This window comes from Ptychodera flava, chromosome 15 (genome assembly GCF_041260155.1).
Source record: "Ptychodera flava strain L36383 chromosome 15, AS_Pfla_20210202, whole genome shotgun sequence".
Classification (NCBI taxonomy): Eukaryota; Metazoa; Hemichordata; class Enteropneusta; family Ptychoderidae; genus Ptychodera; species Ptychodera flava.
The window spans coordinates 31,105,244-31,124,836 of record NC_091942.1 but is presented as its reverse complement, the minus strand read 5'-3'; the positions used below and the strand labels follow the sequence as shown (position 1 = coordinate 31,124,836).

The 19,593-nt window shown below is 38.3% G+C and overlaps 2 protein-coding genes across 2 annotated transcripts in view; one reads left to right on the top strand and one right to left on the bottom strand.

The window, feature by feature from the left end:
- LOC139151862 (caskin-2-like) overlaps nucleotides 1-19,593 on the bottom strand; it is a 133,569-nt gene that overhangs the window by 18,864 nt on the left and 95,112 nt on the right. The window contains 1 exon segment of the mRNA XM_070724892.1: nucleotides 2,979-3,035. Within this exon segment, the coding sequence (XP_070580993.1) occupies nucleotides 2,979-3,035 (57 nt within the window).
- Nucleotides 17,609-19,591, top strand: LOC139151861 (zinc finger protein 862-like). The gene is made up of 3 exons (XM_070724891.1): nucleotides 17,609-18,044; nucleotides 18,390-18,561; nucleotides 18,888-19,591. The coding sequence occupies exons 1-3, from the start codon at nucleotides 17,734-17,736 to the stop codon at nucleotides 19,452-19,454; spliced, it is 1,050 nt and encodes a 349-aa protein (XP_070580992.1). The 5' UTR covers nucleotides 17,609-17,733; the 3' UTR covers nucleotides 19,455-19,591.

Here is a 19,593-nt window from a genome sequence, read left to right as displayed (position 1 = left end):
GTTATTGATAGCTTTTTTAGGGAGTGTGTCCAGGATCAGTTTACCTATCATGACTATGTTATATTTCAAGAACACAAAAAACATGTGTTCCACTGGTTTTCAACGCCTGAGGATATTTACACTTCAAGTTATATGATCTACATATTTACAGCGTTATTGCTACATTCTCCTTGGCCTCTTCACTTAAAAACATGAAGATCGTTTTTTATTGTGATTCTGGGCAGTGATCAGTCACGGCTACAGGTCAAAGTTACAGACACTGGGTGTGGAAGGCATGTACTGCCGGACTTGCAGGGCCATGTTAGAAGAATGTATGGGCAATTATTGATGAATAATAAATATCAAAGTGAAAGTGTTATCATTCATTTGGTAAACTAGTCATACAATCACTCAGATGTTTTGCCCATGTGACATATATTCTGTTGTGAGAATGTTCTAATTAAAGCATCTCTGTATGGATACATTATAAGAAAATGTGTTGAAAGATGGCAGAATAGTTATGAATGCCTTGGTACATGCGTGTTGTTGGTTAGATGACTATCTGTGGATATATATGCATGCTTGTGAGTTCGAGTATGACTATCTGTAAAGTCTAAGACACACGTAAAAATTCATTGAGTGAATGTCTTTGCACATTTGCCTGTTTGTGAGTCACGTCAATGCATCAACAGAAAAGACAATAAAAAATTTCAAGTTTGTTTATAAATCATAAATGAGCGCATAATTCTGATCTTGAAGGTGCCGTAACAGCTTGTAAAATAAACAGAATTATGACCCTGTCATGACAAGTTGAGAAGCAATCTTTCAAACTTCTCATACCACAGTTAACAATTATGAATGTTGTGGACAGAACAGGCAGATGGTAGTGGTTGAAGTATCGGTAATCTTACTACACAGTACAAACCACTGAACACACGCATACATGCCCAAGTACGTCTAAAAACATACACACAACTCACTCTACAATAACACTAGCAGCAGACAATGATAGTAGGGTGTCTCTGTAGACCCAACGCCATCCCAACGGGATCTACGGCACTGTTCACGAACAAACACTGAGATAATTCCATGGTGTATGATTCACTTTATGACATCAACAGAATGAACAATGAACATTCACTCAAGGCTCTGATAGCAATATTATTATGAAAGGGGGTCACAAAAGCTGCACATTTTGACAATATTTTCATTATTTTTTTTGTACTGTAAAATAAACACATATTATTATTATTCTTTTCAAAGTATGTTGCCATAGAAAGTATCAGCCTTCCAAATGCAACACATCATGTAAAACATGCAAAGATATTGTTGACAAATTGATTCTGGTGCGGACCAAAATTTAGTTGTCATCACTAACTTTGTGCATTATCCACAAAAAGTCTGTGGTGAAAAGTTGAACACCCGGGCATTCTGACATGACTTGGGTGTAGAACAAGAAACTACTCTACAGAAATTTCAAAAAATACATGAAAACACCTAAATTTTCAGCTAATGGAGCTTTCAATATCACAACCACACAATATGTAGTGGTTTAAGTGACCACAAAGACACTCATCAAGATTACAATTCTATCATACCACACTCATGAAAAAGATATGCATCCATTACAGAGGACTCACGGTTCTGAAACCTCACGGTTCTGAAACCGATCTGTGTCTACACAACGATAGCAATGGATACGCTTGCTAGAACACGCCATACCATGATAGACTTACAAAACTCAGTATGATCTTAAACCCAACACCATACTTGAATTAAACAGATCATTAGATGTAATGCCAAACATTCATGTGATGAATTTTCCATCGTAATGAATGATACTTTAAGGACATATCTGCTTTTGACATTGCAATTGTTCATGGTATGTACCACTAAAAGCATGAGATGTCTCGAAGAGGTTGTTAGTATTCATCTTAGAAATTAACAATTATGAATTTATAAATTTATGACTGTTATGAATAATGCATCAACAGCTTTTGCACAGAGCATGTATTTTATACAGTGTGAGACATGATGGAAAGCTGAACATTAGTTTAAATACAGTTTAAAATTCAACTGTAATGCAGTACAATCATATCAGTCCAGACTAACAAGTTCAGGCTGACTGTCAAGACATGATGGAGATGAAGATTTCATTAATACTTTCATTTTGAACTTCACTGAATGTTGTATCAAACAGGAATATTTAACTTTTTTACTCTTTTAAACTTCTTAATTTGTTTTTGCCATCTAACAGAGGTGTACACATATCTGTTCACTTTTGCTACAGTTCATACGGATTTCAATATTTTAAAAATAATAAAAGGAATCTTGGCCAATGACATTTAAGATTTTAAATGATTGCGGTTACAAGTACAACTTTGATAGTCATCTAAAATTCTTATGAAAAAGTTGTTTACATCCACAGACATGTACATTTAATAGCTACCAAGGACAGCTGGACTGAAAATAGACATGCTACTTGTATTTTCTGAAGTATTACGGCTTGTTTTGAGTTTACTGAGCTAAATTTAGTTGGTAGTGAATGAAAACAGGAAAACCAATATTGGTGTGATATTTTACAGCTCTTGAAAGCAATCCAAAGATCAGGCCGCTGACAGTTTGCTTCGGCATGAAAGACTTCACACATGGCTACTCTGGATATTCCGAATGTAAACACAGGAGTCAAGATACGACTCCGTATCAAAAGTCAGGATTTCTCCAAGGTGAAAACTGGTGCAATCTGGTCTGATTTGAGTGGTGGCGAATGGAAAATGAGGCACTCTGCTTTTGTGAAAAGCATGATACCATATGCCCATAGCCTGCACCTTGCGATGAAAACATCATGAGGATGGGGCTTTTCTGGCCATGCTGAGCTAGACAATGATGCGCTGACTGAAAATGAATGCACAGTGAGTGGAATGGGTTTTGTAAACAGTCAACACGTTGTCAAAACTGACACTGTTATACAGTCACCAAAACACTGATTTAAGACTTGCCTTTTCTCGGTCTGTGGTGACCGTGGTTTCTGCTTCTATAGCGCGGATCCATCCTCCCTAGATCAAGAAATCAACCACACAGTCCATGTTAAACAGCAGACTACCCCTGTACGGATGAGAAAACCCTGCCTTTCTGTTGGAAGTCCCAGAGTTGTGAATTTGACACCGGGTTCTCAGTAGAAGCTTAGTTGCAAGGCTGGTAATGTCTGGATCAAACTATTCCAGGCATGAAGGGCGGTCTGAGAGAACTCTCCGTGAGTGATGTTTTTTTCCCTTGCCTTGAAAGGTCACGGTTGAAATAGTTGGTGTATCAGTATTTGTGGAGTGAAAGGAGGTTATCTGAATTTTGTCAAATTCATGGTACAGTCATGAGAATTTTTTGAGTAGTATTTTGACACCAGTCACAGAGACAGATAACAGAAGTATCAACATCAAGGACATACAGAGATCACAAAACCTCTAGAAATATATTGGTAGATGGATTGATGTAAGTTGCTCATTGACAACGGGTGCCAAGTACATGACAAAAAGTTAATAACTCTTTGTGAGGAAACAGACGATCAAGTAAAACATTAAAGATTTATGGATAGCATGAAATTTAAGTCGGCAAGGATGCGGTTCTCAACATGATGGTGCCATGCAGAGTGTTGAGAGAGTAAATAGTGCCAGTTGGCAGTGCTGTCAATCATAGCACAGACCTACTCCACAAGATACCTCAATGCACGCGCCAGGCTGTGACAGCCTTCTGTACGCACTGCGACGTGACCACTGATGCAAAAACCTCAACTCTACTCACGTCTAGCCCGGCCAGGCTGCATTATCACCCTGGAAGTCATTGCTCGGTTTGGCTGTGATCTGCTGTGGTTGGGCTGTGTTCTACCTGAGTTTGGATGTGTTCTACCCTGGTTGGGTTGTGGTCTGCCCAGGTTGGGGTGTGATCTGCCCAGGTAGGGTTGTGGTCTGCCCTGGTTGGGTTGTGGTCTGCCCAGGTTGGGGTGTGATCTGCCCAGGTAGGGTTGTGGTCTGCCCGGGTTGGGTTGTGGTCTGCCCGGGTTGGGCTGTGGTCTGCCCAGGTTGGGCTGTGGTCTGTCTGGGTTGGGCTGTGCTCTGCCCTGGCTGGGCTGTCCTCTACCCTGGTTGGGCTGTGTTCTACCCTGACTGGGCCCTGTTCTACCCAGGTAGGGTTGTGCTCTACCCTGGTTGGGCTGTGGTCTGCCCGGGTTAGGCTGTGTTCTACCTTGATTGGGTTGTGTTCTATCCAGGTAGGGTTGTGCTCTACCCTGGTTGGGTTGTATTCTACCTCGGTAGGGTTGTGGCCTTCCTTGGTTTGGTTGTAATCTGCCTGTGTTTCTGTGATATCGATGAGCACTAGTACAGTTCATCATTGGCATATCACTATTGCCTGCAGATCCTCACAGCAACAAGCACAGACAAATGACTAGTGCCGGCTTTTCCAACAGATCACAATAAAATATTACACAGCAGCTGGCTGGAAGATGACACCAGGACTACCACTGCATCACAACTGCTTTGGGGACACCCAGCTACACTCCTACACCGTGACTGATACCGGTCAGAGCCTGCCTGAAGTAGAAATAACCAAACACCAAGCCTGCTAACCCAGTTTACGCACTCTCACTGCCAATCATACTCTCGGCCTGCCTCAGAAACACACGCAGTTACCCCCTAACCTAAACTTCCAGACCAATGGAAAACCTCAACAGATCCAATCAGTTTATTCCTCAATTAACAGGATGGCGTACGCCTACGTGGTGGAAAGAATAACACAGTGGCTATATTGGCAGATTAGGGAAGTTGAGGATTACTCATGGCATGCAGTCTCTGCAATGATACACCACTGATGGCATACAATTTCATATTGTAAGGCATTCTTTGCAGGGCAAAGGAAAGTTCCGAGCCGTTAGAAAATCAGACATCTTTAATCACTAAGATGATAGGAGACATTTGTAGCTCAGTGAATTAACATCCCAGACAGCAAACCTCAATGGGAATACCACTAATACAGTTCTGTGTTTTTTACTAATTGGACAGCCATTTGTTGAGATTTCCTAATTGACTCCTCAAAGGAGGCATCCATGATTTGTTTTCCTAGAAATGATTTTGTAACCAGATAATTGAGTGTTTACGTGATTACCATCTATAAATAAACAGAATGATGCTAAAATACACAGTTTGATAAAATCCAAGAGTGGCTTGCTGAGCTGACAAAACAACAGTGCAGTTATAAAGTGATAGAAAATAACAGTGTCTCAACGTTACAAAGTACAAGTCAACTAGTGGCACTTGTTGTCAAATAGATTTTTGTTTATCCATGATTCAATTTGCTTTACACACTTGGTACTACTTAGTTGCCAATGGAAAATGAACCATTTTGGTAAGACTTGCGGAAACTGGTAAAATAGTTTTTGAACACCACAGATCGATTTCTTTCTCCAATAACATGAACCCCTACATTAAACTTGACCAGAAAACCCAATATAAAAATGACAGAGGTACCAGCAAAAACTAAATCATTGAAATGTGATTATCCATTATGGATTTAACAGAGCATATTTTTGACTTAGTAAAACGCAAGTGTATCTGCTAAAAATACTATTAAAACAACAGTCTAGACATAAAATAAATATTACGTGTAATACATAAAATTATATGTATATTTATGCCAGGCTTGCGTGACTAACAAACTTCGTATGGTGGCTGCATCATAATGTCTCATAGGGAATCGGAAAAATTGACAAATCTGATTTCACAACGCGATGTTTGCTGAAGTGTTTATAATGATTTGTTGGACATCACAGCGACCATGCCAACCTTTCATTGGCAAGTGATGGACGGGAGTCAAAATCGGATGACGATTCTTGCCTGCCTATGAAATAATCAAGACACGGAGGGAAGTCGTAGGGTCAGTCACCCTGTACTATCTCTTACAGTGAAATGAGCTTCATCACTCCCTTTGCAATACTGTTTGTCTCTCAGGGCACGGCTTGGAAGTTCAAAACAACAAGGGCTGGTCATTGGCCTTCCAGGAACAATTAATACAATATACAAACGAGATTTACATAAGGAGTGTTTTTTCCTGATTATTGGACTTGACGGCTGCTTTGAGAATGGTCCAACAAAAACAAGTGTTTTCACTCATCAATACTTTAGGTTACTCTGTGTTGAACACTTGTCTAGCACAGTAAACTTGAGCCAGTCTTTGCGTCATAGTTTGCATCTAATCCTACATCTGTGTTTACTTCTGCAGGTTGTCTTGTATTCCTTCAATGATTACAACTCTACAGCTCCTTCGTCCCAAGGCCCTACCCTGGATATTTCGAAACAATTCCCAGCATGCATTGCTCCCTATGATTTACACAAGTAGATAACCAAAGCCAAAGATGCTGCTCTTGTTAGCCTATAAATATAATTTATTTTTTAAAATTCAACACTTTTGAGCAATCAGTATAATAACATTGCTGTGCTTTTTTTACCTTCGGCATAACCTGTCAAACGAACATGTGCTCATAATTTGCAGATATGTACCTTGCTTGCTAAGTTCACGAGAGACAGGTATATCATCCAAATATTCATATACCCACTTTACAAACTTGTCACTTAGTATCAAAATAATAAAATCAAATTATATCTGGTGATATCAGGTTACTTTTCACTGATGTCACAGATTCTTTGCCAATTATCGTTGGCAATCGAGCATGGGTGACCTACAATGACCCCAACGCTTCATATCTACAACAAATCCACATTACTGAAATTGCTGTATACCGACTGGAACCTTTGTTTACGTTTGCACTCCATTCCTTGTATTCCGTACATGTCACGGAACACACAACCCTGTTATCGGTGAGGTTCTTTTGACCAGGCCATGAAAATGCTAGTATCCCTATAGAATCCCATATAACCTCAAACGTGAACTCAGTGCGGAAAAGCCTTGACGGTATAAAACTCCAACTACTTCCTGTAATGAGGCAAAGACCAGTAAAACACAATCACACCGCCATTGCCCGTTTAAAACAATCTTGTCTGCTGGATTACAATTTACACACATTCTGATATTGATGGTCAGTGGAGATTTATTGTCTTTTTAAACAGTGCTGCGGGACCTTGTACGGGGAAACAGAGTGCAGCATCAAAACGCTACCTCTGTACATGTCGTTCCCTGGCCAATGCACTTTTTGTCTCAAGCGTATACTGTAGATTGAGCATCAAAGTTTCCAATGAATATAAAGAAAGCATATGATTACACACAGCTGTCAAGACCTTCTGGAGGCAGTAAAATCTTCTGTACTCTGACAGTGACATTTGTTCAGCCAAAACAAACCGACCAATCAACCTCTCATTTCATGACACTGTTTAACGATTCCTTTAAATTTTACAATCCAAACAAAATAACAACTGCTGTGAGATTCTGCCTTACACGTGAAACCAGTGTAAACATTTCAAAGACCATCAGCTGCAAAGGATTCTCAATGCTAGAGTGAATGACTTTAAATGTAGTTCCATGGTTTTTCCACTGACAGAATGGCCTGGTGCACATACTAGGATAAAGTAACATACTCCCCTGGTACAAGACGTAAAAAGGTTACATTATTTTTCTTGGCAAGTTCACCAAAGCTCAGATTTACTGAAGAGATTAACCCCAATGACACTTCTGGCTCGCTGAGATTTCTCTTGCGATAAAGGAAAATGCCTAGAAGAACCAGACGGGAGCCGAGAGATTGCCGGGGTCAACACAGATATGCGATACTTTTTGGTCATGAGTTCATATTTATTGAGGGTGCTCTATGTAACTCACATACAGAAATTGAGGCTGAAGAAATCAGGAGTATGGTTAATATTTGCATAGTGATCTCAAAATCGACCCTTTCAAAATTAACGGATTTTGCAGCTGTAAGATCAGATCAGAAATAAATTTGAAAAGGAATTCGAGGCTTATGCTGTCCTGGCTGTACTTTGAGTATAGCTATTTAAATTCTCTCTCCCATAAATTAATAAATCAAAAATATTACCATGCTGTGTTCTCCATTCCCAGTATACGTTTTGCCGTCGGCTCCATTTATCAGAAGGAATGCATTAGACAAATGGCACCCTCTGAACAACTTTTAACGCTAGCTCGTTTGAAGACACCTTTCTCATTGTGTATGCAAGGAAGCACACCCAGCCCCCCCCCCCCCCCCCCCCCCCCCCGCCCCCCTGAGGATACCTTACTTGATTACTGAAGCAGAACTAACCATCTGATAGATGCCTTCATCCTTACAAGATTTCCTCTCAGACTAATTCTTTTACAGTTTTCGGAATAACGTCATTCAAGAAAATCAACTGCAGGAGTGGCAGGGACTGCTGCAGGACACATGGTAGCCATGTTCTGTGTTTTATCATGACCTTGTCCTGTGCGGACTTGGGTCAGGGAGACTATAAATCCAAATTTTTATACAAAACTGAGAACTGACAAACACCAATGGCTAAGATGTTCCCTTTGATGTTGATTTACTACAACTTTGAGTTCGGAAAATTGTACGCAAATTAATGCTTTGCAGCATCACTCCATATTGAGGGCAAACAGAAGGAGGTGAAAGCCTTTGAACTTGTTCTTACGCAGTAGAACAATCAAACTTTAAAATTACTATTTCTTTATTCAAGTGAATAAATGGTTAAGTTCAGAAAAAAGACATACGAGTAATAGTAAGTTTTTTTTGGTAATGACGATATGGACAGCAACAGAAATAAAGTCTTAATAAATAATATATAAATAAATAAAGTTACGGTAAATTAATACTATCTGTATATATTTGCAGGCTGTCAAATAACTTTCCAACTGATAATTTGCAAGCCAGCTACAGGACATATACAATCAACAAGGGAAAACCTAGCTACACAATGGTCTCAATACGTCAACACATGTAAATAGGCCACAGTCAATACCCTCGTCATAACTTTTCTCTTCCTTTTAATGACTACCAGAAGCAAAAACAGGAATTCCATTAGAGGGAAAACTTGACCTCTCGTGCGTGTAAATTCGAATAACACTTAATGGAAAGAAATTGATCTATATTACCGTTCTCATAAAATGTTGACGCAGGAGCTCATTTCCCTTGGTCTATTTTTAAACCCCCTCAGAGAATTCAGGCCAAAATACTGCCACATGATCATTTTCAAGTCTCAATTATCTAATTACGGAGGACATGCCACTGGAGTCAGGTGCTGTTCTAGGGTATTTAACAGTATTACAGATAAACTTGATGCGAAATAATATTTGTTAGGATTACTACAAAATTACAATTCAATTTTCATACTAGCAGTGTACGCTCTGATTGATGATATTTCTTACCTCGCAGAGCCAATTCAAAATTTCAGGAAATTTGTGTCAGGCATATAGCAGTATAAAAATTTTCTTACATTAACCACTATGACTTGAGTCATTGACCAAATAGCATGGGGAAATTTGTTTAATTGAATGCCCATAGAAGAAATGAAAGCTAACTTAACCTTTCATGGGAACATGTTTCTGACCTCATTCATCAGTAAACATTGTTGACATTCTGTAAATATCATCTGGGATTATTGACAGGTATAATGGTTCAGAGAAAAAGCATTTCCATGGTACAAGTCACGGCAGATTATTGATATCAGGCAAAAAAAGATTTCATATTATTTCAAAAGTTTTTAATGTATAAATTGGAAAACCAGAATATTCTCATTTTTGGAAGTTACAACAAAATCCTGGATTAATTTTTGTATGACCGGTAGTGGAGATGACTCTAGTTTTTTTGCATATGTGTAAAACCTATAGCCAGGATGTGACAATGATGAAACATAAAGAGTACCAAACTATGGGTAAATTTGACAAAGCATAAAACAGTACTGGGCAGAAAAATTAACACTTTATACATGTGCTGCCATGGTAATCAATCATCATGCAATTCAGATGATGTCATCAGGTTGCCAAAAAAATCAATCAATAATAAATATCTATCCAATGATTGATGATAATCGGGTTATTCTATGGGACGGCTGAACGCTGATAATAGATGCAATTGGTGTTACTGCTAAGTACATGCATTGGCCTACAATTCATAGGTTGTGACTCATACTACCACTATGGATGAAAATTCAGATGTGTTTGCTTGCATGAATTTCCAGGTAATATTTCTGTGGTAAGGTGCCATGTCAATTTCATAATTGTAAGAAACTGCTGATTACACCAGCAGTGCCTAGTATTCCATGACTCGTGTACCAAACCTGGTTAATTACCTCATGCTATGCGAAAGCTGATGTCGAGTTGGAAAAAAAAGGAGCCGAAGTGATTCATTTCAGAAGCTTAGAACAGAAGTTGTGTTATGTAAGAGATGAAATTGAGATCTGACAAGGAGAGTAGCAATCCAATATGTTGAGGTGTTGCCATGGCAACTAAGGAGACAAGGCGTGAAACAAAGAGATGAATCATCATCTCTTCCAGCGTAAGATCACGTCATGTCGATGATGGGGGAAATCGAAATCTGATCTAAAATCGAACGACACGATTGCCACGGAAACTGGTGAGCACTACCACGGAAACCAAAACAATAAACATCTTTTGAAGATACATACTGTTACCATGGAAACTATTGGCCTGGATGAGATGATCATGTGGAAATTTGAAAGCCATGATGTCTATCAAGAAGTTTATATCTAAAAAATGCTTCATAAAAAAGTTATATATTGTCCTTGTTGATCCTTCTCTGTAAACCTTTGAAAGGAATACATAGGAAGTGATGATGATACCTTGGAAAAGACCAATCTGCAATGCATGACAAATTTAAACAACAGTGAACAGATATGCAATGCATCTACATCAATCTAAATGCTAATGGTAAAATATCCTAACAACTGTATCTATTGAATGATTTTTGCATCATTTGATAATCTGTGAATTGGCCTGGAAAATTGAAACAGCAAAATGTGAACTTACAACAACAATATTTACAGTGCCAACACAGCATATTCCACATGGTCAAATCACTCCTAGTACTTCGACAACACAGAACAAACCCACACGGCTCAGTCACATCTTCCCAGGTACGTCTTGCAGTGAGCTGAGACACCGCCGTAATGATGGGTTTATTCAGCGCAACACATGACAGGGAGGAAATACATGCAATTTTGACTTAAGATTTAAGACAGACTAATGTTGTAACTGGTCCAACCAGTCTTGGTTGTGAATCATCACGGAGTACCTTGCCTTAATTATCCACTACAACAGAAAGGAGAGAGAAAGTGCTCCCTAGGGAACTGAATGACAAGGGAAAGGTGAGTCATATCGTGCTCCAAGACACTACAACGGTTTCTTGGGAGGCATGACAACTGAGAACGGTCCGCAGCATGATATGCTAATATCACAGCGGATGTGCACCAAGGGAAATCTTGTTAATGGTGATGATCTAAAATCTAACGATGAAATGTTGTGCAGAATAATGGAACAAAATGACGGAATAAATTAGAGATTAATTGCTGGCGTGTCAAATGTCAGATAAGCTAAGCAAATGGGGCATTACTTAAATTCAATTTACACCATGGAAAATGATGCAAATAAAAGCCTCCCAACACACAGTGACTCAAATATAGACCGAATGGACAGTTTTGTCACATTTGTTTTGAAATTAATGTCATTAACCTTTTTGCCAGGGTGTACTTTGGTCTTCAACTACAGATACATGGATATGGGAGTGAAAGAAAGCAAGTTAAATTATTCAACAATGTGATAGATAAAGTCAAAGGAACACGTGAGATCAAAAGTTTATCTGGACATAGGTAAATTAGTGTATGGTCACTCTGGCCATAGGTTTTGATGTCAATCGATCCCAAATGGTTGGTCTATCAACCAATATCAACCAATCCACTATTGATTTTGTCCTAGGATAATTCAGCACCTGACTTTGGCTTGTGACTTTGACCATACCAAAGATAATGTTGCTATGGATATTCATGATCATCTATGCAAATTTGGGGTACAAAAATTAATTTTGTTTGCTATGACAAACGGATGCTAATTTAGTTTTTTCCAAATTTAAACTGACAATGGTTGATAATTGAAGGAGTAGAATGAATATCAAAATCAAGATAAACGCCCCTGACTACATGAGATGACATCAGGTGATATAGAGCCTGTTCATTGTTAACTTAAATACGGACACTAGAATTAGTATTGTGTGAAGACAATGGAAATATCGAGAAATAATGGACAATATCAAATTGAAGTACGAACCCAAGGTCAACTTGGCACTTCATTTTGAAATTGTTATTTTTCACATTTGACTGCCATTTGTTGTCTGACAAAGCCACTGATCTGTTGAGTTGCATGGCATATACTGCACAATTCCTATCAAATCCTGAACACAGAATTCTTTTAAAAATTCAATGGACATCAAGATTGAGAATAATTAAAAATACCTTTTGCGAACTCCTATCATGATAACCACACAAAAAATTTGTGATTTTACAGGACTTCAAGTGTACTTTTGGTTCTGGATGGGAAGTATTAAAGATTCTGAGCCACTCAGTAGACGTAGCGCACTTTGTATGCTACATACAGGTATGATGTTTCATCAAAGCTGTACCTGAATGATCAAAACACTATCACTCAAACGACACTGCAACCTATGAAGTGTCTCAATAGATTGCTTGAGTGAAAAGCATACCAAAGGTTTCACAAGCACTTTAAGAGCAGACAAAGTTGTATAATACAGTAGAACAGACTCACTTTCAATGACATTTCACCATGCAATATGCATACAAAATGTTGAATAGGAATATGAAATCCACAGAATTGTTCTCAATGACATTTGTCAATGCAATATGCAAAGAACAATGTCAGAGAGCTGTATGAAAGCTACATTTAGCTCAAGCAGGTACATGCTCAAAACAAACATGCCACTTTGAACGTTTTACGTACCAGACAGTTTACAGTGTAAAAATGCAAAATTTTAAAGGGAAACTGTGACACACTGGACCACATCCTTCCCTTTGTAATGATTGCCTGGTCTCTGAGTGAAATGCTCAGTGTTGGAAGTGTAACTCTTTGGATAAAGCTTCACTGAAATATACACATTCCATATTTTACTTTTTGTCATCTTTTACACTGAATTGTGAGTGATAAATTTCACATCCCGAACCATGTCAATGCTCCAATGAACATGCAAATGCAACGAAAAATACATATTGACACAAATATTAATAAACAATGAAATGTGAAAACTGTTAGTGGGAAAAATTTTCTATTCACAGATAAAATTTTGATGAAGTAATTCAATATCTATATATTCAAAAATAAGCACAGTGCAGAAAAGAATAGATATTCACATTAATTATAAAATTCATCAATAATTCAAGATAATCTTGACAGCTGTGATAAGTTGTGAACAAAAAAATTTGAAGCTGACAATGGCAATAAAAAGAATAAATGTAATCACTTAATCCAGGGACAATGTCAACTGCCAGCAAGGAATTTGTCATACACTATAATGATGATATTTTAAACAATCAAAATTATGGCAATGTGTACATAACAAATATTGAAAATACAAGTTAATATTTGTATTTAGCAAAGATCAAACTAGAAGTGACCCAACAAAACTACCTGTATTTCATGCAATTTAATAACATAGAGGATGCTGTAAAGCAAAATGATTTCCAGAAAGATCCTAGCTTTTAATGTCCTTGTTAGCAATAATACAGAACTTTAACAGTATTAATAATAGGACACATTGAAAATAGTGTTAATTTAAATATCTTTTGAGAGAATGAGTTCACCTGACAGACGAACAGGATGTACTCTTTGATCACGGTACCGTTGGTTATCAGGTGTCTACACAGTACACTCCTCAGTCTCAGGTCCACTTCACAAAAATTTCAACCAGACAGACCACAGGCTAACAAAAGCAGTAATATTTGTTTTACATCTTACCTTTCAATACCGGGGCACTGTTAACATTACCCGGGGATTTGCTACCTAAGTAGAATTTGACACATTGTGACAGGATAGAAACCCTACACACATATAACAGCCCGGCATTATGATTTACCACTATCGACAACCCTAGGGAATACAATATGGACTCCCTAGGTGGCAATGAAAAAATCAATCCAGGGTGTGCTCCAGCAGAAATGTTTGTCTCGTGCACTAGCAAATTTCTAAAAACGCATTCTATGTTGCAGACTTAATTAATAAGACTCTATATACAACATGCAAACAACATTGACAGATTAATCGATCACGGCATCAGCCTTCTCAAATTATACTGACCTTATCCTACTACCTCAGGTGAAATTACAAACTTGCTTGATTTGATTAAAATATCAAGGAGGCAAAATACTAAGAAACTGACACGAAAATGCATTTAATTATTCTTCCAGAGATTCAGTGGATGACTGGCATATTAAACGCAGCTCTCAAGACACGAAATATTTTTAATTTTTGAAGAAGGGCATTATGTACTCATTAATTTCAGAACAAAACAAGTTCACAGATCAGCTTTGCTTACAGTAATATTTTTGAAAGGAAAAACTGTTTCGAATACTATGCTGTGAATAATGATGATAATTATTTTAAATGCCTGTGAGATCACTTCAGTTAATTGTGAAAGTCACACAAACAACCTTGATGCTTTTTTCTCTCTGTAGAAATTATAAATACCACCAATAGGTGGCTCCTTCCAAGGTTTGATATCTTATTGCATAAAAAATAGAGGTCACTCCCTTTTTTAAAACGATAGCAATTTTTGCATACAATAGATGAACATGATCATCCTGGCAAGAAACTCTGTTGAAGGGCATGAATGAATGAATGAATGAATGAATGAATGAATGAATGAATGAATGAACGAATGAGTGAATAAATTGAACTCTCTTTGTTGACTACCATGTACACATACTGAATGCAGCAGCAATGATATGCCATACATTGCAAATTCTACTTATTCTGCATGAGTTGTAATTCCACTCTTGGTGTAAAAAGTCTAGGATTTCTTTCCTGAACATTTTTAAATTTCTCACATTTCACATTATTATTATTTCTTTATAGTAATCAGAGCTGACAGATGACACAGCAAGTTCATTTGAAATTTATGCAATGGAGTTTAACACTACACATTCTTCCTGTCTAAGTTTGCTTTTGCTGTTTTCTGTGATTGTCCAGAAATTCTCAGGGGAATGTCATTAGCCATCTAAGGTTGGTGAATAAAAAGCTAGTGCATCGAGGGATGTGTGCTTCCGTAACAAACATGTCATATTTATGGAAGGTTGCTCAAAAGGGATGTAAATTGTTTAACATTGAATAGAGTGTGAGAACTGTGTTTCAGTCACGATGTCGTCTGTGCTTCAGAACATTCCACTGAAGTTTGTGTCTCTTGTTGGATTATCACTTCACTTTACACCCACACACTCTGTAATGTACAGAGTGCATGGAGGTTGCATTGCGACACAACCATATGCTGGCTCAGTATCGACTGTTGCAGCTTTCAGCGCTGCACATGCTCTGCATACAGACACCCAAAACACCATCACAGGGAGTGACTAATCTTGGCAAACTCTAAATTCAATTCAAGATCATTTAAGAGAGATCTGGGTATCACTTTGAATATTAGAACAACATCTCCCTGCCTCCGTTATTCTGAACACAGATTATTTTTCTCAATATCGGAAGAGATAAGACGATAACCAACTAATTTGGATTACTCATTTGCATAACAACGTTCCAGCCAATCTTCTTGATCAAATTTTCCCAAAGCGAGACAAAACGATGATTTCATTCCATTTCAAATCCATCAGGAGTGAGGTAATTTTCCTCAATGTCACAATCTTCATTATTTGAATAAAGGGACGACATAGAAAATGAAGGGATTTTCTCAAAAGACAGATAGTACAGGTTGATTGAAAAGTCTAACTATTGTGCTACTGTGACCTGTCTTTCTGTAGAATATAATTGAAGAGTTATTTGCTGTTATATAATTAAATTTTTATCCCTTTCTGATATGGTCACATGAATGACCATGATGTACATTTCGTAATGTATACCAGCCACACTTGTATAGACTTTTAGCCTTGCCTTGTTTTGAATATAAATACTCGCCTTCAAAGCTAGTTAGTACCATACAAGAGCTTGTTATTCATAATGGTCACGTCTGTAGTTGTCACGTCTGTTTTCACATACATCTCATCCCTGAAATCTACGCCACTTGCCATGATGTAGATATCTCCCTGACACTATGTACCATCCCTATGATGTAATGTATCCAGTAACGGAATGGGCAAAAAGCCTTCTCCGTCTACATGACACTGGAATGAACTCTTACAGAATTGACCTATCACTGACAATTGTGAAAATTACAAATAATAATCCTTGATATTGATATCATATTCTAGTTTCAAGACTTCTGTATCAAACTGCATGTAGTCATAAGGTAATACCGTGAATCATTTTTTAAAATTTGTTTTTAATAAATTTATAAATTCATGAAACCACCTGTGTCCAGATGAATGAGCAACACATGCAAGGACTAATTATAACACTTATCAACATTTTGATGCTATTTTTAGCTGTATGCTGCATATGCATACAGGTTGCCACATTTGCACAAATTTTACAACATCTAACAGAACCTCTTTTTCTGAGCTCATTTGACATTCGTATTACAACATGTGACCCAATCAATGTTAAGGCATTGAAATAATACGATTAATGTGGACGGCTTCACAAAAATAATGAAAAATCATGCCAGTTAAGAATTCTACACACTGGGCACATACAAACGTGTGTTCGCGCTGCCTATTCGCCACGTCGCCAAATGCGAAAAGAAATAAGATTTGGCGAAAAGTTTTTAAACATCGTTCGCCACAGTGGCGAATGGGAATTTGGCCCAAAAGTGAAAGCAATGTGACATGGTAAAACACAGGTTATCGTAAAGTTGCTTGGATAGTCGTTCCGAGCGGGCGGCCGCAGGTCGCCGTTTACTTGGAAAAAATAGAAAGGTCAGACACCGATTTCAGACAAGCAGCCTAAAAGAAACAAAAGAAACAATCTGGCGTCAAATAAATGATCCCCGACTATCACAAATACCTTCAAATGTTCATTGCTCCAGTATGACCGGCCTAGAAACGTTACATGTGCCGAAATTTGGCAATATTCACTTCCTGGGGATTCCGCACACTTGCCCTGTATCCGCCATACTGACTTAATTGGACTTCGCATTGAATTGTGGGTAAGGTAGTTCGAATTCAGTATGGCGGATACAGGGCAAGTGTGCGGAATCCCCAGGAAGTGAATATTGCCAAATTTCGGCACATGTAACGTTTCTAGGCCGGTCATACTGGAGCAATAAACATTAGAAGGTATTTGTGATAGTCGGGGATCATTTATTTGACGCCAGATTGTTTCTTTTGTTTCTTTTAGGCTGCTTGTCTGAAATCGGTGTCTGACCTTTCTATTTTTTCCAAGTAAACGGCGACCTGCGGCCGCCCGCCTCGGAACGACTATCCAAGCAACTTTACGATAACCTGTGGGTAAAAATATGCTGCGGTCGGACGAGACTACGAAGTGCGGCCTCTGAACGCTGCCATCTTGGACATCGTGTTTTCATCGCGCAGACGCATTGTCTCGCGAGACCTGTGACGTACGCGTGATCGATCGAGTATCACATGTATTTGCATATATAGCAGACGTCGGGCGACAGGCCCGCGACGTCTAATTTGTGATGACGATGCCATGGCGGAAAAACAAAAAAACGCCGTCGGAGTGCGATCTATTTCAAGTTATTTTGGAAGGGCTTCTAGTTCTCAAGAAGATACGAGCCAAAATCCAAAGAAAAAACAAAAATATGGCCGCGACAGGCATCGATCACTTCAACAAGCTTGGTTCACAGAATTTCCGTGGCTAACTCACGATGCTGAAAATGGTTTGATGAAATGTAAACTTTGCATCGATTCGAAACTACACAACGTATTCACGCGTGGAAAGTCTGACAATGCCCCCAAAAAAGATGATCTACTGAAACATGCAAAGAGCAGGGATCACAGGTTGGTTTACTTTTGTTTTATTCATATTTTTGAGCGAACTTGTGAGAAGCAAGTGCGACATCACGTTGCCCACGTGATGTAAATGTATATGTAATTGTAAGTAAAACCTGTTGAGCATATCGTACATGGTAAATGATGAGGAAGAATCACAAATTTTTTGACGTGTATACACACAATGTGAGAAAAAGGCACCACAAATAAACGATCATGATGTATGAAACTATTCGATGAACGATCGCTGATTCCCTGCCATGTCATCTGGCGCGGCGATCGATTCTTGTACAAGTTGTAGCGACCAGACTAACAATTTTTTTTCCCTTCAACCATAATAATATTTGATTGTAGAGCTGCGTTTGCAAGACCGTCACTCCAAGAAGACATGAAGTCTGCTACCACCACAGCATATGGGAAAATAAAAGACACTACTGTGGCACTCATGCGGACAGTTTTTACCATGGCCAAAGAACAGATATCCAATAGGAAACTTCCTGCATTAATAGACATGCAGATATCAAATGTAAGTCCAGCATACCCATTCACAGTAGCATGCTTTCAGTACTGCAAAAAATTTCTGCTTCATTTTACCGGTAATTATTTTGAGATTAGTTTTGGGGATTTATTATGATTAATTTGGGGAAAATATTATATTCTAGGGAATTAAGTATGATTATTATTTTTAGTAACTTTTTATGTGAGGTATTTCTATTGGGCCATATTTATTTAAAATGCAAAGAAATATGATTGAAAAAGATATGTTGAGGTGCAGGAAAGATGTTGAGGATGTTGTGTAGGCTCATGTTGCATGACTGACCAAATTTGTATCTCTTTTTCCCCTGATTTTAGGGTTGCCAAGCCTTGAATCCTCTACAGGATGGCAGTTCACAGCTACAGTATACACATCATGAGAGTCTTGATGATTTTTTCCTTTCCATACGAACAGTCATAGAGAGACAGATTTTGAGTAATGTGAAAAACTGTCCATTTAAGATATATGCAGCACAACTCGATGAAGCTACTGATGTTTCAAACTTGTCAACAGTGATGGTATATATTAGGTTTGTGAACTGTGATGGAAATGTAGAATCACACTTTCTCAGTGTAAAGGAACTTTCTGCATGTTCAGCTGGAGAGATTTACAATGCAGTGTCTTTGTTGTTAGCTGATAAAGATCTTGATGTTGGAAACTTAATCTGTATTTCAACTGATGGTGCTAGTGTGATGAGAGGGCAGAAATCTGGTGTGACCACAAGATTCAAGGATGTAAACCCTTATCTTGTGGCCAATCACTGTTTAGCTCACCGTTTGGCACTTGCCAGTGAGAAGGCTGCTAATATGGTCCCATACCTAGTAAAGTATATTCGTGATCTCAATCAGATGGGGAAACTTCTCAATTTTCACCAAAACTGTTGAGAATTCTAGAGGCGGCAAAGGTTCATCATGGGGAGGCAAAGGCAAAGAAAATCAAACAAGTTTTCTTTACAAGATGGCTTTCATTCAATGATTGCGTTGAAGCACTGGTAGGTTGTATTGATAGTGTAATTGCTTGGCT

Coding starts and splice junctions, on each gene's coding strand:
- LOC139151861 (XM_070724891.1), top strand. CDS start 17,734: ATGGCGGAAAAACAAAAAAACGCCGTCGGAGTGCGATCTATTTCAAGT. Junction 18,045..18,389: donor GCAAAGAGCAGGGATCACAG/GTTGGTTTACTT, acceptor ATTTGATTGTAG/AGCTGCGTTTGCAAGACCGT. Junction 18,562..18,887: donor TAGACATGCAGATATCAAAT/GTAAGTCCAGCA, acceptor CCCTGATTTTAG/GGTTGCCAAGCCTTGAATCC.